Source organism: Brachyistius frenatus, unplaced genomic scaffold (genome assembly GCF_029030835.1).
Source record: "Brachyistius frenatus isolate BFR_SWC_R1_liver_20210118 unplaced genomic scaffold, ASM2903083v1 Contig_107, whole genome shotgun sequence".
Taxonomy (NCBI): domain Eukaryota; kingdom Metazoa; phylum Chordata; class Actinopteri; family Embiotocidae; genus Brachyistius; species Brachyistius frenatus.
In genome coordinates this window covers 794,187-817,788 of record NW_027210706.1, presented here as the reverse complement: position 1 = coordinate 817,788, position 23,602 = coordinate 794,187, and the positions used below count along the sequence as shown (strand labels likewise).

General features: G+C 40.4%; 1 protein-coding gene across 1 annotated transcript; it reads left to right on the top strand.

Annotated features, from left to right (window-relative positions):
* The first annotated feature begins 195 nt into the window (after positions 1-195).
* Positions 196-22,561, top strand: LOC138628874 (matrix-remodeling-associated protein 5). The gene is given in 17 exon segments (XM_069712183.1): positions 196-282; positions 723-859; positions 5,964-6,093; positions 7,223-7,461; positions 7,827-7,978; positions 10,461-13,239; positions 13,321-13,625; positions 13,786-14,030; positions 15,422-15,689; positions 15,825-16,016; positions 16,270-16,788; positions 16,923-17,094; positions 17,549-17,812; positions 17,951-18,077; positions 19,052-19,132; positions 19,513-20,659; positions 21,335-22,561. Coding segments are annotated over 17 exon segments (7,398 nt in total). The 3' UTR covers positions 21,889-22,561.
* The last annotated feature ends 1,041 nt before the right edge of the window (positions 22,562-23,602 follow it).

Below are 23,602 nucleotides of genomic sequence, written 5' to 3'. Positions count from 1 at the left end.
ATTGAGTCATTACCTATACCAACATCATAGAACAATAGCAGTATCAGCAAACTAAAACGGTGTAATCCTACTGTTTATTACGTGTACAAAGCCTGGCAGTAACTCTTTTTGTCGCCACAAATCTGTGCACTTATATCAATTCATCGCTTCCTGCAGGCGTGTTCATGGCGTGAGCGGTCAAACAGCCATCCAGTCATGGCGCTGTGGTGGTGTGCCAACATCGTCTGCAGGTTGGCCGCAGCGTGGCTTCCCCTGCTCTTCTCATCACTGCTGTGCCAAACGGTACAGTAAATCTTTATTGCAGAAGTTCTCCATTTCCTATAGAAGCCAGTGGTCAGTCGCTTAAATCATCAAAGCTGTGAGTGTTGATGGATTCACAAAAAACATTGCCTCTCAGGTGCATAAATTATTGTTGTTGAGAGAATTGGGCACAATCTTTGTCCACCTGGTCTATTTTGTATAAACTATAAGCCTATTTATTCTACTTATTATAGATGTATTTCCAAATAGTCAGTTTTGGTCTTAACTCATCTGTTTTCTTTTTTCTGAATTTGTGGTCATTGATTTCTCATTCCTCCTTGCTTCTTTTTCTCTGCTCCCTTTTTTAATTCCTGACCACCGGATAACTTTTTTTTTTACTTACATTTTTACTTTTCTTTTTCAACCTTTCCTATCATTCTTTCATCCATCCTCTCCTTCACACCTGTGCTCCTGTCCTCTAGATCGCCCCTGTCTACGCTATGCCATCCTGCCCGCAGAGCTGCAGCTGTCCGGGAGTTAAAGAGGTCCACTGCACGTTCAGACACCTCGCCGCCATACCAAACACTTTTCCTAAAGACACAGAGAGGCTCAACCTGGGGTAAGACTCAACAACAGTGCACAAACACATGCACACAGAAGCACTGAGATGTTTTTATTGGTGCCATTCCTTACAGCAAGACGTTACAATATTATACAGAGAAACCCAACAATTCAACAATTCCCACATAAGCTAGGAGGGAAAAAACTCCTCTTTAAGGGAGAAAAACCTCCAACAGAGGGAAGAAAAACTCTCTCTTAACAGGAAGAAACCTCCGACAGAACCAGGCTCAGAGGTGGGCGGCCATCTGCCTCGACCGGTTGGGGTGAGAGGAGAGCATAGAGAGAAAAGGACAGCATAGAGATAGAAGAGAAGAACTGTTGGTGGAGACGACAAGCGCAGGGCAGAGACATGCAGCTCCATGACGGGACATCTGGAAAAGAAAGACGAGAAACTACGCGAGCGAGGGAACTGAATGGAGACAACAGACAATAAGAAAAATCTATGGGAGAGAAAAGGATGGTGAGGTATGAGTCAGTTAAAGAGTAGGAGGAAAGAAAAGAAGCTCAGCATGTAACGAGGTCCCCCAGCAGCCTCGGCCTATAACAGCATAACTAAGGTTTGGTTCAAGTCTACCTGAGCCAGCCCTAACTATAAGTTTTGTCAAAAAGGAAAGTTTTGAGTCTAACCTTGAAGCTAGAAAAGGTTTCTGCCCCTCGAACACAAACTGGGAGCTGGTTGGTTCCACAGGAGAGGAGCCTGAAAACTGAAGGCTCTGCCTCCCATTCTACTTCTGTAAACTCTAGGAACCACAAGTAGACCAGCGTACTGAGAGCGAAGTGCTCTGCTAGGATTATATGGTTCTATAAGATCTCTAAGATATGATGGAGCCTGGTCATGTAGGGCTTTGTAAGTCATCAAGAGAATTTTAAATTCTATTCTTGATTCCACAGGAAGCCAGTGAAGAGAAGCTAAAACTGGAGAAATATGATCTCTCTTGCTAAATCCCGTCAGTACTCTTGCTGCAACATTTTGGATCAACTGCAGGGTTTTTAATGAGTAATTTGGACATCCTAACAGCAAGGAATTACAATAATCTAGCCTAGAAGTAACAAACGCATGAATGAGTTTTTCTGCGTCACACTGAGGAAGGATTTTCCTGATTTTATTAATATTACGTAGATGAAAGAAGGCAGCTCTGTAGATTTGCTTTATCTGGTGGCTAAAGGACAAATCCTCATCAAAGATGACTCCAAGGTTCCTCACAGTTTTGCTGGAGGCCAAGACAACGTCATCTAGAGTAACTAAGTGATTACAGAAGGAGCTTCTGAGGTGTTTAGGACCAAGTACAATAACTTCCGTTTTGTCTGAATTTAGAAGCAGAAAGTTTTTGGTCATCCAGGCCTTTATGTCTTTTAGACAGGCTTCAAGTTTTACTAACTGATTAGTTTCATTTGGTTTTAAAGAAAGATATAGTTGAGTGTCATCTGCATAACAATGGAAGTTGATGCAGTGCTTCCTGATGACATCTCCTAATGGAAGCATGTACAAAGTAAAAAGTATTGGGCCTAACACTGAGCCTTGTGGAACTCCATAACTAACTCTTGTTTGTCTGGAAGACTCATTGTTGACATGGACAAACTGGAATCTATCTGATAAGTAGGATTTGAACCAGTCTAATGCAGTTCCTTTAATCCTCGTAACGTCTTCTAATCTCTGTAATAAGATCGTATGATCAATCGTATCAAAAGCAGCACTGAGGTCCAGAAGAACAAGTACAGAGACGAGTCCATTATCTGAGGCTAATAAAAGGTCATTAGTAACTTTCACCAGAGCTGTTTCTGTGCTATGATGAACTCCAAAGCCTGACTGAAAATCTTCATACAGATCATTCCTTTGTAAATGATCAAAAAGTTGATTTGCAACAACTTTTTCAAGGATTTTAGAAATAAACGTCAGGTTGGAAATTGGTCTGTAGTTTCCTAAAACAGCTGGATCAAGAGTAGGCTTTTTAAGTAAAGGTTTAATTACAGCCACTTTAAAAGCCTGCGGTACAAAGCCGGTTACAATAGATAGGTTGATCTGATCTAATATGCAAGTATTAATTAAAGGGAAGACTTCTTTAAAAAACAAACCAAATTGCTGAGGCAAGAGTTTTTGGTTGGTGAAACACCTTCATGAGATCATTCTTTCATCCTGCAGAGACATCACTCTCATGAGGTGCTTTAATAATAACAAATTGCTGCTTGCCATTCATCCAATGTCAATCTGCCAAAAAAAACACCAAAGGAAACCTTTTTACATACAAAGATTCAGTAAGTTGACCAGCGAGTGGCCCATGATGCATTTAATTTGACAACATCTGCTTTAGAGCCCAGAAGATAAGAGCTCAGCGCCAGCATGTGGTTCTAAAACAAACCTCCTAATCACTTCCATGTGGGTCTTTGTGCTGTGGACGGAGCTTGCACTGCCCTCCATCACAGCAGAGAAAAAGCCCAGCAACTGTTTTGTATGTACTGTATGGAACAAATGGCTTTGTCTAACAACTGGCTCCAAACAATACATATTCTCATGGCAAACTGGCTTGGCAAGCAGCAGCAAGCGCTACACTACTGTTCACAGCAGGGGTTCCATTCGAGTGTGGGGCTCTATTGTGGGAAAGGCGCTGCCTTTCAGGTATGTTACATTTGTAGTACGAGTACGTAGTTCTCCAGCTATTCACCTTTGGATCTCATGCAAGACATGATAAAGCATTTCAGGAGGTATTACGGTCACCAAAGCTTCAATACGGTGCCAAGCTGCAATCCACAGGAGACAAACTGTCTCCATATGTGCTACGTGCAGTGTTGCAACAGCCGTCACTGCACTACAGATAAACCAAAACTAAGTGCATATACTGTTTCAAGACAGCATTACACTGCAGGGACTGTGAAGACAAATGATGCATTCATATGAAATTACACCACCCTCTTCAGGCCAGATTGAATAAAGTAAAATATACCTTCAACTAACTACAGGGTATCCTGTTCTTTTTATGTTGTTTTCTTTCAATATCCATTAAAAAGACATGTTGCCACATGGAAACACCAACAAAACACATACGCAAACACATGGAATATGATATGTTACTGTGGACAAAAAGATAGAAAAATGGACACTATGTGATTTTCACATGGCAGCAACAGTCAGTGAGAGGCTGATTTCTGATTCAGGCATTTGCTTAATGCCTCTCAGGATTGTCAGTGGCAGGCCTAAAGAGTATGGAAGATAGTTTTCTAGTTCAGTCCACTTTAGAGTTTAAATATTTCTTATACTAACGAGCTTAATACGGCAATACATTAATGAATTGTTGCTATTTCTTTACCATATTTATCTCAAACCATTGAGGGTGGTGACTCTTTGTGTGGGACAATATCATATCCATCAAGTCCATGAGTGAGACACCTTTACAGGATCCCTTAAGCCCTAGGCTACTTTTTAAGGTCCACCTGAAAAAACATTCTCAAATTTAGTCAGTAAAAGCTACAAAACTGTAAGGCCAAAATGAACATCCCTGCGCTCTGTGGGTAAGAGACACATGGGACAGTTTTGAAATACAATAAGTCTCCTTGTTCTTATCAACAGGCCAGTGACATTTAAAAAACTCCAGCAAAAATTGACTTTTCTATTTCCACCTTGGCAAAAGTATAGAATATATAATGAATAACAGCCTTATAACGATGAGCCAGTGACACTGATGTTATTGTCCTATAAATTCTCAACTGCTAGTCTACCAAACTTGAACAGAAATGAAGCACAACGAATGCTAGCTTCACTTTAGTGACTTTAGTGGCCCCTTCAGTGAATGTGCCAAGCTTGGTAACGATGCATTTTTATCACCGATGAAGTCTGGTCCTGGTACAGGGACGTCCAGGTGCTAAATTTAAAAAATTTCCCCTCGGGGATTAATAAAGTATATACCTACCTACCTACCTAAAATTAGCTTTGCTCTGTAAGTTGCTAGAAAGCTTCCAGTGACAGTTGTTACATTGGTCAACACATGCAGGTAAGAAATGGGAAGGCCGCTTTGGTCGACTGTTCATCTGAAATGAAGGACCCATTGTTTCAAAAGTTACAAAAACCTACACTGCTTTCTGTTCACCGCATATTCAGGATTTCACGGCAGAGAACTGTCCCTTGTGTTGTTATTGCCCACTTTTTTCACGATTTCTTATTAATTCCTGATGGTAGTGTCTCTGTGTGCGGCAGAGGCAGTGTCAGTAATGGGAACAAAGCGAATTTCTCAAGGACACTTCATCAGAGAAGACATTTGGAAGGTGACCAAGCCTTTAGGGAGCAAACAGGCTCTAACTTTCTAAACAGTAGACCACCTTGAAAACTGGGGTACAGACGAAGGGGATTGTGCCTCTAATGCAAAGCTTTTGGAAAATGTTCACACCAGATATGTTTGGGAGTTTTATTTACACTCTGGGGCCTCTCTTAGTTTTTAGTTTAGTTTTAGAGAAATGCTGTTGTAAGTCCATTGAAAACTGCTCGAATAAATGTCGGTTTCCGTCATCTTCCTAAAGGACTGCTCAGTATGCGGCATGGAGGATGGTACAGACCACCAACAGGAATCATCTGTCTCACACAAGGATTATATTGTGAGAAGATGGGTGTTGACATCTATTAGCAAGCAGTTCATCAAGCTGAAGGAGCCTGGCATAGAGAAAGTGGGACTTGGTAATCAGCTTTTAGTGTTGAATTATATATTTTTTTAAAAAGCAGCACATTGAAGCCTGCGATGATTAATACTGAAATCACATAACGTTTAATCAAAAGGGATGCCTGCTGTAATGTGCTGAAATCTGAAGACTGTTTAAAGACTTTTTTGAAGAACTCTTTTAAGTTAATTCTGCATCTTCTACCTTCCACACAGCGCTTTAAGGAGGAGAATATCATTGTGGGTCAAAGTTTGCCTGAGGTCTGTCTGTCATGCCTCTTTTCTTCTTTCCATCCATCATCCCCTCCAGCGTTTTCCTTTTATTTGAAAGCTAACATTGCCCAGGCACACTTCACAACTGATTGTTGACTCATTTTGGCTGCTGATCTTTCTGACCCTCCCAATGACCCCGTTAGTCTTTCATCACAAGAACCGGTCCTGTTTATGTTCTCTCTCTAACAGTTATAACAGCCTGACGGAGGTGGAGGGGGCAGAATTCGGGTCATTACGGCAACTGGAAATGCTCATGTTGCATGGTAATGACATTAGCACAGTCCACCCCGGAGCGTTTTACAGCCTGAGATCACTACAGGTAGAGTGTACACGTGTTGTGTTGTGTTGTGTTGTGTTGTGTTGTGTTGTGTTGTGTTGTGTTGTGTTGTGTTGTGTTGTGTTGTGTTGTGTTGTGTTGTGTTGTGTTGTGTTGTGTTGTGTTGTGTTGTGTTGTGTTGTCTGTGTGTGTCTGTGTTTGTGGATTTTGGTATTTTAATTATTGTACTAATATATTTTTAGTCTAAATGATTCTTGCATTTTGTACATTATTGAACAGTTGACTTCCACCCAAAATAACCTGAGAGTAAGTGGACCTGCACCGAGCACTGAATTTTCAAGCTTAATTCTTAGTCATCATTAAGAATTGACTCCAATGATTTACTGGACTTAAACTATCAATTACTACAGAATTAATAGTTTCTCCTGCATTCTGTTCAGATCCAGCAGTTCCAACAGAACCAAGTCAAAAGAAAGATAAAGTGAATATTTGTGGGAACTGAAGTGGCATCTCTTATTTGCATCAAACCCTCTTCCAAACCCAGCTGAGGGGCTGCACATGTTGCTTTCTCCAGATTTGCCTCAGAATCATTGCTGGAGCAATTTAGAGAAAAACAAAGCTAAATGAAGAAGAAACTAAATTTCATTGCCGAGTTCACTGTCGGTACAAGGTCCCCCCTCTCTAAGTGTGACATCTTTTTTTTCTATGGAGACACACATAACAAAGAAAAGTAATAAGTGTTGAAGTTATTTTCTGAAACGTAATAAAGAGCAACATGGCTGGCTAACACCAGTGCATGCAATGTATGTGCATTAAGAGCCAAATCCAGTTTCCCCCCCATCTAAACCACATTGAAGCCAGTAATCCATTGCACTTTCATTGCTTGACTAAAATTGCAATGAGTCCTACTGGGTCCAGATGGGTCCAATCACAACCTAAATTAGCATTTTAAACCGACCAACGATCCATGGCAGTACATCAGAATTAAGCATAAGACAATCAGGACTTTATATTACAAGTGGGCAGAGACCCAGCTGCAATTGTCTTATTACTCTAAAGCCAAAGCAAGTTCATAAGACAATTGTGCATCGGGGCTGTGTATTCAGTTTGAGTCCTTATGTCTTCTAATTTAATCATTGCTTAATATGGTGTTAAACCTTATTTTTTACAGATCTTGAAGCTGAGTTACAACAAACTAACATCCGTGAATCCTGGTCTGTTTGAGGGTCTTGTTGGTGTGATCCGTCTCCATCTGGACCACAACCTTATAGACTTCATAGAGCCATATTCCTTTTCTGGCCTGACCTCCCTCAAACTGCTGCAGCTGGAGGGGAACCTTCTCAAAGAAATCCACCCTCATACTTTTATAACAGTGTCAATCCTTGGAAGCTTTTGGACCTCTGGACTCAAGTAAGAAGTCAAAAAAATCTGAAATTTGTCTCAAAATTTTAACTAACTATAGTTAATACAATATGTGCTATGTACATTTATTTAATCAGAGATAAATATATTTGGAATATGAAGTTTTCTATGCTTTTAACAAGAGTTCTCGCTAGGGAAAAGATGCATAGATACCCCAAATTGCCTACAGCTGTACCTGCAGATATACTTGTACTTACTACATGTAAAACAGGTAATTTAGACTTACCTAATTTATAGGTATTGTATTAAATTGGTTTCTCTGCCTTATACACAATGCATTCATGAATGTGACCTCCTCCTTGTTGCCCTGGAGACTACTTAATAAAGAAAATGATATTACGTTTTTGTCTCAGACACTTACACATATCAGACAATCTGTTGGAGCAGCTTCCTGCCGCAGCACTGAAGACAGCTCCCAGGCTGGAGCTCCTCGCTCTACATGGTAATCCCTGGACCTGTGACTGTCAACTCCACTGGTTGGTGGAATGGAGCTCCAAACATGAAGGTAAGGATGAATGAATGAATGAATGAATGAATGAATGGTCATTCTTGGTCCAGTCTTATTTTCTTCCATTAGTATTTTATAGAAGTTAGATGTATTCTTTACTCATGGAGCCATAATGAGAAAAAAAAATTGAAATTGTGGCCACGAATTACTAAATTGTGTGCATGAAATAGCATTTTGTTCCCACGTTTTGAGTAATTTGTGCGCACGAGATAAGTTTATATACAGAGAGACAGCACAGTACAACAGGCTTTCTCCATCAAGTATGAAGTGCACTGCACCTGCTCCAACTGTCAGTTCAACATCTGTAAAGTCGATAGCATCCTCAAAGTTAGCATATTGCCAACGATATAATCCACAAGCTCTCCATGTCATTGTTATTGCCGTTTACTAACAATAATCCTTTGCATCCCTTGTATTACACCTTAGGTAACAGAGTTGCTGTCAGTGTAGCCATCACAGCCTGTCTGACTAATTAATGACATATTTATAGTCACCGAAAAGGCTAATACAGAAGTGTTGCTCTTGCAGCAGCAGCAGAGATCACTGTAGGTATGACACTGCTTTGTACCAATAGCTGGTGGTATGCTGCTCCTTTAATACCAATACAAACAATGTACCCAAAGTAGATATTACAGTTGGACTTAGTTAACGGAGTTGTTGTTGTTAGCCTCGCCACCACAGCAAGTCTGACTAGTCGATGATAGGTAGGGATATGATCGGTTTAAAACAGCATGTGCAGTTGGATGGTAAAACACTATTGGCTAGTTTTCCTCAGGGCATACATACACTATCATTTCAGACTATCCAAAGATAGATCAAAGTGATAAAACACCCCGACGTCTTTGTCAATAATGTTAACGCCACGAGAAAACGCCTTATGCTACGATAATAGCAATCGTTTACTCACTCAATGTATTTATATTAGTAGTAGTGTTTATAATAGTGTCTGTACTAAACTTTTTGGCAACTAAATATGTCATTGATTAGTCAGGCTGCCAGTTTGACTAACAACTTGGTTAACTAAGTACAGCTGCAATTCAAGGGATGCAAAGGATTATTGTTAGTAAAAGGCAATAACGATGATGTTGAGAGCTTGGGGATTATATCGTTGGCAATATGCTAACTTTAACGATGTTATCGACTTTATAGATGGTCAACTGACACTTGAAGCAGGTGCAGTGTACTTCTTTGAGGAGAAAGCCTGTTGTGCTCTTCTGTCTCTCATTTATTTAAACTTATCTCACCGTGCACGTTCTCATTAATTTGTGCGCATGAGATAGTAAATCTTGACCTCAAGTTAGTATCTCGTGGCCTCAATTTAGTAATTAGTGTGCACGTTTCATTTCTTTTGCTCTCTATGGACAATACGGGGCTCGTATTTACTTGTTTCTCGGGTTTCATTGAAACCAGACAACGAATTATTAAAGGACAATGTAAATGTTGGTATAAATGATAGCAAGTGATGAGAAAAACACAATAGTGAGATTCAATATATATACAGAAATATATATTTATATAATTTTTGTTCTAGACTTGAGTCATGGATTCCCACAAATGAAAAGTAACATTTTCCTTGTTTTCATTGTCTTTGAGGTCTGTGTTAATTGCACATAATCATTTGTTCCATTCTTCCTACAAAATATTGATGACTGCAGCTTTAAAAAACAATGTGTTTCACAGTGGAAGTGGAGAACAAGTAAAGAAAGACAGATTGATTAGTGAGTGACAAGCTCTCATCAAGAGAAGAGCTCCATGACTTTAATCCTCCAAATCAACACAACAATAAATTAATCAGATTAGATAACTTAATATTATGGTTGTAGCTTCTGTATTTTAATAGTGTATGAACACAAAAGTTAATATAGAATTTTTTTGGGCTTCAGAGAAGTGTTTTTGACCAGAGGCAGAAAATAGTACAGGAATAAACTATTGCATTTTTCTCATCAAGCCTCTCTGTGCCATATGAACTCAATAAACTGTATTTGTTCCATACACAGTAAAAAAAAAAAAATGCAGCAAACTGTATACTTCGTTCTGACACTCCTTTCACCTTAATAGTACTTTTCAAGATACATGCACTTTCTGTCATTTGTCATTGCTTTGTTGCATTTTTACAAATCATCTTTAACCAGGCCTACATGCTAGCTGTTTGTATTAGCTGCACAGTTGATAATATGTTATTATGTTTATGAGCTACTTCATTAGAAAATAGTGGTTTATGACTGCCTGAAATGTATTTTAAGATGCATGAACTTTTACTGAACTAAGACCTAAGTGATAAAATGTTGTCTGCAAACCTATAATATCAGAATCCTGTTTTTTATTTTTTTATCTCTTCCCCCCTTCTTTTTCAATCATTCTCTACTTTTTCCCATATCTGCCTTCACAATTGCACCTTTGTACATTGTTTGTAACTGCCTCATCTGTCGATCTATATGTTCTCCTTTCCCTTTCTCTTCTTCTCTCTTCTTTCTTCCAGGAATAATAAAGTGTAAGAAGGAACGTGGCTCCATTGAGACATGCCCCCAGTGCTCCTCGCCTCAACACCTGAATGGCACCCTCATGCTGGGGTTAACTCCAGACAAACTTACCTGCGAACGACCAGCTCTTCGATCCCCCCTCAAACAGTGGGACAATCCAATGTGGGCTGAAACAGAAGCAGAACCTGACCTCCCATACACGCGTGACTTTGAAAAACCATTAGGTCACTTAACCGTTGTTCTCTCCGACAGTCATGGGAACAGTGCTCATGTGGCATGTGATGTGCGTCATCCTGGAGACAGCTCCCCCATGACGTGGACAGTAAATCCACATGCATCTGGGGAGCTATCGGTCAATGTATCGCTGGTTACTGTCCTTGAGTGCGAGATTGATCGAGAGACTTTGCAAAATCTGTGGCAATTGGTCGCGTATTACTACGAAAGCCCTGCAATTTTGGAGAGAGGTCAACAGCGAGGAAATGCAAGCAGAGTAACGTATCAGTATGTCCAAGCTGTAAATGAAAATTCCCCATATTTCACAGAATTAAAAGGGTATTTGGTAGCAGAACCTTCATGGCTCCTCCAACCCAGAGTCACTTTGAAGCTCAATAGGCAGCAGACAACAACTAAGAAACTGGTGATGGATTTCACCACATTAATTTCAAAGGACATCAACAGCCATAGGGGGCAGCAAGATGACAACGACTTTGCTTCTTCCTGGGCACTAATTCACAGAGGGACACCAGGGCGGGTTCAGACTGTTCTCGAGGGTTCAAAGGTTCATTTGGAGTGCAGTATCACCACATCTGATCCACAGGTGAAAGTGGAGTGGATGCTTCCAGATTTGTCCATTGTAGAGGATGTGTCTGATAAAATAGAAATTCGTGAAACAGGGCAACTTGTGATTTTAAATGCAAGCCTGTCTGACTCAGGTCTCTACCACTGTATCATCAAAACCAAAGCAGGCGTGGACTTGATTGCTTTGAGACTCACCGTCAAAGAACGCTCCCTCAGTCCCACGGCTTTAAATGGTAAGAAAATTATAGTTGAGAAGGGAAAGTCTTTCTCTCTACCTTGTGAGGTGACCTCAGTTCAACCCAGTCAAACTATGTGGTACCTCCCCAAAAGTCAAGTTCTTCTCCCAAGACAACAGGCAAGAAGAGCTGAAGTGATGGAAAATGGGACTTTGGTGGTAAAAAAGTTGGTACAAGAAGATGCAGGGGAATATAGCTGCTTGACCTCCAATCTATATGGAGTTGACATGCTGTCTCACATGGTGGAAGTCACAGGAGGAAAGGCTTCTGATAGGTCCAAAGCACTGGCTGAGCGGGAGAAGCCAATCTTGCCAGTTGATGTGGAGGAAAGCGAGGGTTCAGGGGGAGATTACCAGGAAATTATACGTCCTTTTGCTACGCAACTTCCAGAGAAAGTAGGACCAAAGCAAAAGAATCCTAATGGATTTTTGAAAAGGATACGAATGAAAGATTCGAAGAGAAAACCCAATAAATCAGTTAAGGAATTAGATCCCAATCGTTGGGCGGAGATATTGGCGAAAGCTAATGCTAAACCAAGTGTTTCTCTGCCGACAGAGCAGTCACTCGAAGAGCCCAGCACTGTAACTGTCCAAACAAGCACAGCCAAACCTACAACTACAATAGCCATTACAATAATTACTTCTGCAAACAATTTACACCATACTACTACCCCTTCTGGTATTAGTATAGACCCAACAAATGTTCCCATCAAGACAAAAGTTAAGTCTAAGGTCCAATCAGAAAAAGAAAGAAAAGAGGATCAAAGTCAAGTCTCTGAGACATTGGAAAGTCAGCCACAGGTTTTACAACCTTTGTCTCCTAAAAGTACATCACCATCATTACCGCATGTTGGTGGGATCATAGAAAGTGCAGAGGCTATCACAGACCCTCCTGATAATGGAGCTCGTCAGCCAGTCGAACAGTCAGAAGATAAGCACTTTGGAGAGGGAAGAAGAAACTCCACCTTTGTTCCTGGTCAGTCAAACAGGAGAAGGCCCCCTCATAGGCGTAGAAAACCCCTAATAAGAAGAATCCATCCACATCTAAATCCTTTCTACCACCTATCAAATAAGCCCCAAACAACTGTTCCCTCAACAACAACAACAACCACACCAACAACAACAACGACCACCACAACTACAACAACCACTACTACTACCACTACCACTACTACGGCTACTACAGTACAAACAACAGTGGAAATCCCTGAAACCTTTTCTGCTGAGTATCAGACAGAGGAAGATGAAGGTGAATACTATGAAGATTACAAGGATAGTGACAGTTTGGATGCCAATAAAGATTTAAACAGTGAAACATTTCATAATACTCATGGTTTTGACAGTAGCTCCCCAGGTAGACATAATCTACCTAATCCAAAAATGATTGTCACCCCAAAGGAAGATAATTCACATTTAAGGACTACTGAAGAAAAAGAGAAAGACACTGTACACCTGGAGAAACCTGAGAAAAAGAGAGTAGAGCTGGGAAAACAAACTGAAGAAAATGGCAACAACAATTCAAAGTTTGCAGGTGAGAGTCAGAGGGAGATTATAACACCAACGGGAAAACAAGAAAGACACAACACAGCCACAGAAAGCAGCGAGAGAAACAACGAAAAATCTCAAATTGAGTGGGTTACAGAGAGTTACAAAACTCGAGATAGCATCTGGTTAACAACACAAGGTAGACCAAGACCTAACACTCGAACTTCACCAGAACAAAATACACTAACCCACACAAGAACTTCATCTTCCAAGACTTTTACATCACATTCAAACAGAGCCAGAACAAGAGAGGAAGTGACACAGAAAGACAATAAAGTGGTGAGCAAGCCAACTGTAAAGCCCGAAATTCACAGTTTCCCAATCATGGAGCCACTTCACCCCTGGCTTCATCAGACCAACCAGGGAAGAGGACAAGCTACCACTTCCAAGATTACACACACAAACCAAGATAGAAATACAGGACGACAGAGTGAAATGAATCCAGCCAGGCATTCCCAGCATCCCAGAGTCTCTCCAACCTCCCGCTGGTCTCCACAGCATCATCCTCATCATTATTACCCCCTCTACCCTTCTTGGCCAGGACAAAAGTTATTTCCTCATCCAAAGCAAGGTAAATAAAACTACTGTTTAATGATTTCCTCAACAAAAACTGTTTTGAAATTAAATGTAAGAGATAAACAGTAAAGATACAGCAAATATTGACTGGGTCATATGTTAAGATATGTCACTCTACTTGTGCTTGAAATATATGGTTCTCTTTTTAGGTCCTGGATCCCACCCTGCAGCCACTCATCGACCCTGGCCTCTCCCACACCCATGGAATCATGGCTCATTTGTCACCAACCGACCTGAGATCACAGCTGAAACAGCCAAACCCATGCCTACTGTTTCTGGAATAGGAAGCTCCAGATTCACACTCTTCACTACCCAAATGTCACACCATAATCAACATCAAAATCATCATGTGGATGGCAGGACCCAAATCATAGATCAACTTTTGCTTTCAAGGCTGAGAAACAGATACAGACAGGTACAGTAAAATGAGGGTTTATGGGTGCAAAAGAAAAGTCACATGTTCCATAGGGCTATAGTCTAATTCTGCATCTAAATATGTGTATACTGTAGCACTTTGCTAAAAGAAGTGTAGATTAATCACAAAACAACTCAATTCACATGGATTGGTCATTCTTTTGTTAATGTTAATCTGAAAAATATTAATAAACTATTAATTACTGCAGCTTTGAATTGAACCTTTGTAATGAACAACAACAACAAAAAAACCTTAACTGACAACCCTGTTTTGCAATACAACATAAGCATATTTGCTGTATATATTAACTATGTAAATTACATAAATTTAAATGTATAAGGAACATATGCTGCTTCTTCAATTTGGCAGCGTGCAAAACTGGACTGACTGGTCATTACCTGCCATTAGACCTACTGATCAATCAAGGTTTCTAATTCACCTGTTTTCATTGCTGCGTCAATATATTAAGTTATACATATAGTTATGAAACATGGATTTTTATCACCCAACTCCATAGCTTACAGGGCTTTTAGCTTCTTTTAGCTCATGGTAGTTATTTTATGGCCCTAACATTTAACACCTGTTTTTATTCAACCTGTTTTGCAAAGCAATAGGCAGGACTCCAGACAAAAAACTTAAAAAAAAAAAGATAAACTGGCTTCACACTGCCTGCTATTACTAGACCCAAATTCTCTTTGTGACAGATTGGGTCTGGTAACGATCCATTGGGGATTGTTTGCATCTTAATGGCCGTAGACCTCAAGATAATGTTTATACTATTGGAGCATCCTTTAATGTTATGAATATAATGTATGTTGTGTTTCAAAACTCACCAAGCTGTAAACAGAAACGAAACACAGGCCCTCCATTAAATTGAGTGGACTGCAACGCAGTAGGTAAATGACAATCACAGTCTTAGGCATCATTCCTTCTCCGGCCATTGTCATCCATTGTTGGAGCTACATTTTGAAACCAATGCTTGACTTCAACATCATTGTACTTAGCCAACCAATGATTGGTCCGCCCATCAGAGTGGCTAAGCGAACCGTCATGCGAACAGAGTTTCCAGACTACAGTATAATCACAGCAAAAGCTGAAGCTGTGAGCAATAGGTGGGTGAAGCTAGGCTAGTACTCAACATATCTGGCACCAAATGACCACAGCCATAGACAAAATTAGCAAATAGTTTTTGAAGAAAATAGCAAGAATCTAAAGTTACAGGGCTATTTTTCATTCCTTTTGGTTTGGCAAGCAACATAATTGTTATTGATGACAGTGATTTACACTCTTGGAAGTGGAATTTACTCTCACTTGAAAAATGATGACTATTATTTCTGTATGACGATAATTATCTTGAATGTAGAACTTGGTTTGGTTTTGGATATTTTCAGGCGCAGCTCGATCGCATCGCTCAACTAGGAAGGATGGTGACACCAAAACCTCGGACTGGATACAACAATCTTCCATCCGTCATCACACCAAAACCTAACCCTCCATCCCCACATAGACCTTACATCCCCAGACCACCGGGACCCACTGCTTCTTACACTTATACCCTGCAGCCCTCAAACTCTGCCAAACCTTCATCATCATCATTTTCTGGTTTCATCCCGACTGTTGTCCCTTACCAGCACACCACCTCTGGGGTGCTATATGGAGGTTGGTGGCCTGTTGGAGGTACGTGTGCAGTAGAAATATGTAAGCTATACATGTGATAGATCTGGACTAGAAACAAATTGTGTTTTACAAATGATTAATGGCATTATTTTTTTGTTGTGTCCAACTTTGTAGCAGGACGAATCAGCTCCCGACGACCTACTGCTGCACCTCCTTTCCCATGGCGGTTGGGTGCTGGTGGGATGAAACCCCGGATCACCACAGTTACCACTGCAAGTGTGTCAGTGCTGGCAGAGAGTGATGTGTTTCTGCCCTGCAAAGCAACGGGGAATCCTGAACCCAGCATCGCATGGACCAAAGTCTCCACAGGTAAGAAACAGTGATGAGAAAGAGAAAGAGGAGGGAGACACAAAACAAAGTGAAGAGAAAAGGTGTAAATAACTAATATGTTTGTAATTGTAGAGTAAATAATTTAGATTTTGATGGTGTCTATGCATTGCTTTTAGCTAATTCATCTCATTGGTATATCAATATGTTGTTTTTTTTAAACTATTGCTGAGAGACGCCACACACAGAAGTTGATATTCTTTTTTGCCTTTTGTCCTTTTTGTGCTCTCCTCAGGTGCCACCATCCCAGCCAACACAAAACATGGTCCCCGTTTTGAAGTCATCAGAAATGGAACTTTTGTTATTAAAAACATCCAGCTACAGGACCGAGGACAGTACCTCTGCACAGTCCAGAACAGGTTTGGATCAGATCGGATGGTCATCACCTTAGCTGTCCAGACTGAGGCGCCCAAGATCCAACCACCCATATCCACAGAGATATCAGTCTACTTAGGGAAAAGTGTGACTCTTGACTGCCTGGCCTCTGGAAAACCACCTGCCCAAATTTCCTGGATTCTCCCAGACAGGACGTTTGTTCGAGTAGCCGGGACTGTTCACACTCTCCTCTCTCCAATGACTCTGCTTCAAAACGGAACCATGTTAATTCATTCTGCCAACTTCTCCAGCAAAGGGGAATATAAATGTATTGCGAGCAATGCGGCAGGTGCTGATACAATCACTTATTACCTCCACGTGGCAGCTCTGCCTCCAAGCATAAGTGAAGGTGCAGTGGGTACTGTGATCATTCCACCAGGTACGATACAGATATTAATACTCACACATGTAAAGAAACATTCCCAAACTATCCCCACAACAAAAGCTCTTCCTAATGGCATGTTCACAATATCACCACAATCTTTCTAAACTAATAAACTCCCTTCTAACCAGGCAGGAGTGTGTATGTTCACTGCTCTGTGAAGGGCGAACCAGTGCCTGCTCTGAAATGGATGCTCCCAGCAGGCGTCCATGTAAAACCATCACAGTTTCTGGGACGTAGGCTGTTCGTCTTCCCCAATGGGACACTGTTTGTGAAGAATGTTTTGCCATCCGATGGTGGGAGGTAAGAGATGTGCATTTCTTTTTTCTGTCTGATCTAACCTTTATGGTATGACTTTTGTTATACCTGACTTCTCCTCTGGTGCCACAATAAATTTGGCATGTTTGGATTTGTATGGAAAATATCTTAACAACGACATTATTTAGGTCAAAGATCAGCATGAAATTCTTTCATTTATGTTCTCAACAGGAGTCTGAAATAACTTTGGCAGTTCTTTGCCGGTCAATATTTTACTTAGTCTAATACTTTTGGTTTTGACCCAATACATGAACACTATTCCCATCAGTCTTTTAGATGTAAGTGGTCATTAACAAATGCTAGCTTGTGAAAATGGAAAACATTTGTTTTTCAAGCAAATACAGATTAATATTGAACTAAAAGAAATCTGGATGTTTAATTGTTCCTCTAAGACTGTTAGGCTGTTACCAAGTTACCTAGCTGCTATTAAACTTCACAGGTATGAGTGTTTGGCCACTAACGCAGTGGGGATCGCCAAAAGAACAATCCAGCTGGAGGTGAGGCCAGATTTCTCCTCCTTCTCTCGCCAGCCTCCTCCTCTTCCCATCCCTCCAACCCATCGCCATGCTACTCCATCCCGTCAACACACTGTTTCAGCTATGTACGGTTCTGCTGTGTACCTCCACTGTCCAGAGTCTACAGGATCCACAAGAGGGACCATCTGGCAGCTACCTTCCAAGACCCTCCTGGATCATCGATACAGGTAACTGAAACATCTCCTTTTGTGACTCTATGAACCATTACAACAGTAATGAAATTATTTATACATGAAAAGGTTGAAGAAGCCTTTAAACTTCACTAACCACTTTAATTTCAACCTCATTCCTCCATATGCCTCCAGTCCGGAGAGACCAATTAAAGTTTTCCGTAATGGGACTCTGAGGATCCTTCAGTTAACAGAGCTGGATGGTGGAAATTACCTGTGTGTCTTTCAGCGGCCCAATGGAGAGGACATGGAGCTTTTCCAGGTATGAACAAGATTGGTTCGGGCCAACATTGAAGGGCCACCTATCAATTGAAGTACTCTGATTAACCCTTTAAAAACGCACCTATTTTTTAGGCTTCTGCTCGAAAATTGCAAAAGGACTATATCTCTTCAACCACAATAAAAAATAATCACAAAAAATATAGTTTTAATAATAAAGGGAACACTTGTGAGATTTGTTCAGATGTGTAAATATCAGTATATATGTCCATATTTTAATAATAGTTTAATCCCTGGCCCCAAATTGGGGGCCTCTAGGGCTTAAAGGGTTAAACAATAGAAATAGAAATTGCCCTGTGCAATGTTCCTGTGTTCATATCTTACGCAGTACTTCCACGTTACCTTCACGTGACAGCAGGTTCTTAGTTTTGGGAGTGTTTTTTCCTCAGTGTGTCTATATGACATGCAAACAGCTTTTATAAAACATCAGTATTTGACACCCTGGGAATAGAAGTATTTGACGCATTGGGAATGAAAAAACATTGGCCTGACCTGCTGGATTAATTAAACAATCTGATCCGATCTGACCGGGTCCTGAAAGCTTGGGTTGTTAATTACAAACTCACTTGAATTGTGAGTCACTTGAGCTGCATGTGGAGACGCATGAATTGCCATGTGTGCACTCACAGGCCGGGTGATAACGCCAGCTGTGGTGAAGGTCTGATAGCACTTTTTTATCCATGATTATCAAAGTTGGTGTGACAAATGCTAACATGTCTTTGTACCTGAAGAATCAAAGATGAGGTTAAGAATGTGTCAGTAATAAATATTTGACTGAAGACTGTCTGTATCTTCTAAGCTTTCACAGAAACCTTTTTTTCAGATGATAAAGATGCAGACAATTTGATGCTACAAATTTAACCCATTCAAATTCTAGATAGGGTCAGAAATGCAAAAGAAATTTTCTTATTTAAAATTTTTTTTTCAATAACCTTCGGTATGTATTTGCATTATCAGGTGGAGGTGTTGATGACCCCCCCTAAAATCGAACATGTGAGGACTGCGCAAACCAGGATCACCTTTGGAGAAAATTTCCAGGTATATATTTGTATGTGTTGCAAGAAGAAACTTGGGTTAAAGTAAAATAAACTGGATCCAACATTGTAGGCACCATTAAAACAGTGTAACTATTTTCCACGTTACCTGTGTTTTCTGGTATTTAATATTGGCGATTTGAGTCTGTCCCACCTCGAAATATAAAAATATGTTTACATTTCAGAGACAAATTATGACTCCAGGGCCATTGCTTAGGGTGGATTGATGGGTCAAATAAATTATCAGACTGCTGTTGGCTTCCTTTTTCTTTCAACCATGACCGTAATTGGTCATGAGCTAGTAGTAATCTAAAAGATCAATCATTACTGGAAAATGACACCTAAATCCATTCGTGCACTTGTCTCACTCTTCCTCTCACTTAGGTGGACTGTGTTGCCACTGGCCTTCCTGATCCAGAAGTTTCCTGGAGTCTCCCAGATGGAACTTTAATCAACAATGCCCTTCAATCAGATGACAGCGGCCTTCGCAACCGCCGCTATGTAATCTTTGGCAATGGGACTTTACTTCTCCAGCAGATGGGCAAAAAAGATGAGGGTGACTACACTTGTTATGCCAAGAACAAACTGGGAAAAGATGAAAGAAAAGTTAGCGTCAAAGTGGGACCAAATGCTCCAAAAATTAGATCAAAATCACAGTCACTGGTGACAGTTAAACTGGGAGAATCAGTTAAATTGAGTTGCCAGGCCACAGGTGAACCGATGCCAAGAATCATATGGATCTCACCACGAAAGGATGTGATACAAGTGTCATCAGCCAAATATCAGATAACGGATGATGGAACGTTAGTTGTGATGAAAGTGACACTGGCCGATGAAGGGAAATATGCATGTGTGGCACGGAATTCTGCTGGTGATGACATTAAATACATGAATGTTGAAGTTGAACCCCAGGAACCCTTTATCAATGGCATGAGGGGGAAGAGTACCACAAAAGTTTTGGGTGTTTCCTACCAAACAGCACTTCTGGATTGCAGAGTGGAAGGAAAACCTGAACCAAGAGTCTGGTGGGTTACTCCTTATGGCCACTCGCTCACAACACCCTATCTCGGAGGTCGCTTCCAAGTCCACCAAAATGGAAGCTTGGAGCTGAGGGGGGTGAGGAAGACGGATGAAGGGAGGTACACGTGTCTAGCGAAAAACCATCTGGGTGAAGCCTCACTTTTTGTTGAATTAGATGTGGCATCGTTAGCTGAGAAACCTAGCTTTGCTGTTCCCAATATTGAAATCTTACCAATAAAGCAAGATGGTGGGGAATTAATCCTTGAGTGCCCTGCTCGAGGCAAGCCAAACCCAGAGTTTTCATGGGTGCTTCCTAACGGGACGATGTTAACGCCTGGTGTTAGACTCCAACGCTTCACCCATTATTTACGTAACGGAACTCTTCAGATCTCACAACCAGTTGCAACTGACAAGGGAGTGTACCGGTGCCTAGCAAAAAATGTGGCAGGACAAGCGGAGAAACGTTATGCCCTGGAGGCAGGCAGAAAGCCAGTGATCAGAGGATCTACAGGTATGTTTTTACATATCAAATTGATAAAACTTAAATATTCGTAGTTTGCTTAATACTTCCATTTGAATCAGTGGATGAGTTGTATTTTTATGTTATTATGATTATTATTTTTGCATTCCCCCTTGGTTTCATTTCATTTCAAAGAAAAAAATGTAAAAAGCATCACTAAAAGCCATGTGATAATGTGTCTGGCATGGAAACAAGAAGGTCTTCAAGAAAGTTCAAGTGGCTCTAAGATAAGACAGACAGCATCATTTTTTATGTTGTCCAGGCTAGCTGCTATAGCAACTGTTTTACTAATGTCTAAAATAGTACCTGGCATGGGAGCTGTTTAGCTCAAACCAACAAAGTACGCTTCGTTGTTGGATCAGACACATTTTGAATCATGTTCCCACCATTCCAAAATTAATTTGTGGCGGGACCAAGACCACTTCCTCTATAAAGTGTTAGTGCAGTTGTTTTGTTCCGTATGACTACATTTTTTACATTCCGAGGTGGTCTGCACAAATTAATTGTACCAAGACAAGTCTAATTCATTAAACTTCACAGGTTTTAAAAATCACTAAAACCATATTAAAAAAAACAACAATGGGGAATCTTATCCTATCGCTTCACTTGTGTTCTTTGTTTAATCTGTCATGAAATGTACTTAATGTTATAACTTTACTTCTCTAGGTGGGATGAAGATCACATATGGTCTCAATCTCAATTTACCTTGCACTGTGGATGGCTGGCCGCAGGCAAAAATCACATGGACCCTACCCAATGGTGTCGTTTTGGACAAACCTCAAACCATTGGCCGAATATCTTTCCTCACCAATGGGACCCTTCAGCTCAGGCAGGTTGCCACCTTTGACAAAGGAACGTACACCTGTAAAGCCTCCAACTCTTTTGGCTCGTCAGTACTACCGTACTCAGTCACAGTGATGGTTTTTCCTCCACAAATCACCAGTACACTGCTCTCCATCACCAGAGTTAACCGGGGATCACCAGTGACGTTAAAGTGTGTTGCGACTGGTATTCCCAAGCCGGATATTTCATGGACATTACCCGGGCGCACCACACTGGTTCCACATAACCGGTACGCAGTGCAGGGAGGAATTTATATGACAGAGGAGGGCAGTCTGGTCATACAGAATCCTGTGCTCATGAACTCTGGTATTTACAAATGCAATGCTAAAAACGCCCTTGGAACAGATTTCAGATCGACATACCTACAAGTTGTCTGACTTATAGTTGCAATTACTCTGTGTTGGGAAAACCTCACGGCAGAACTAAGACTGGATGAAGATTTTTCCATATGGATTTGAATATACTGATGATGATGAGGATGCTCTGAAGGCAGATTTAAAACTGCCCGAGTGATGGCTTGGCTTGAAATACCATCCATTGCAGTTTCAGTTTATTTGCTTTGCAAAATGAACATTCACCATTTGCGATTTTTATTTGCTGTTTTTTGTTTTATGGTGCAGAAGGTTTTAACTCTTCATTTTCACAAGTGCTTTTTTCATAGTTAAGACCTTTGCCTTTTTGGCCTTACCTTCATAGATGTACTTATACGATCCCCTTACAGCATTATACTTCATAAAATTGTATTTTGACGTATAATTTTACTCTGATTTATTCTGCAAGAAAAATAACTACAGGCTCTTCTCTCTTGGGATTGATATATCTAAATGTAATGTGTACCCCTTGTCTGCATATTGATGTCTATATATGTTCTGACAGAATTACTATTTACAGTGTCTTCAACTGTATGAATATTTAGTCCAAAACTTAAGCTAGAAAACAACTGAGAGGCTTGCCTGCGAAGTTTTCAGCCTAATTTCCCAGCCTGACACTTAATCAACAGATGCTAATGAGTGGAGTGTCCTAATTCCCGATCTGTCATAAACTATACAACAGCCATATTTTATTAAAATTTCAGTGTCTCTTTTCTATGAGAATACAAACACCCCATATTGCTGCTCTACATTGTATATTAGCAAACTAATTATTATGTGTCAATATCGTGTATTCATGTTCGTAATTGTGGGAAGGAATAGTTCATAATAGATTGAGCTATTAACAGTGCACATAAAATATGTAAGTATATAATTTATGAGTAAATAATAAAATATACAGGTATGTATTTTTTTTCTCAGTCAGTTAGCTGTGTAGGCAGAAATCTTAATTATAAATGGGGATAGAAAAAATCAGATGGGCCAACCTCCAAGACAACTAGAGACAAATTGTCAACTGTTACCTTAACGTTTAATTTAAACAATGTGCAGATAGGCAACATTAAAGGCAGCAAAGCAGGTAGTAAAAAAAATAAATTGATAAGCCCGTCTGAAAACAGCCTGCAACTGCTGCCAAAAAAACACTGATAAAGTAACACACCTGTAGAAGCACATTCACACAGAAACAGACGCATCAAATCTGAAGCCCGTGTGCATGATAAACTGAAACAGGCAACGCAAGCAAAGTAAATACCTTACCTGTGATGAATGCACTGTTAGCACTGAAATTCCCCACCATGAGCCGCTGTACACTCAGCGACGGAGGACAATGATTGACAGATGACGTTCCAATAGGTTTAGAAAATGTTGCACCTGCATCTCACGAGCAGAATTATAAAGTGGTAAACATAAACCAAACATGAAAGCTTTTATTTTTACTTATAACACAATCTAGAGCACTGATACCACAGACTGGTATGTGGACTAATGGAGGTATTCAAGGCTCCTCCTGGTGAAAAACAAGAACCTTCCTGAAAAGCCAAACAATTATACTCAATGTGTCCCAAGTCCACAAAAATGTCAGTTAATTTTTATTTTACCACACAGAGCAGTTATTAAACATGCACATCACATTACAAATGTAAAAGTTATTAATCATTTAAATATTTTAGAAATAAAAATATGCCTGTGATTTGCCACGTAGGGGAATGTCACATCACGC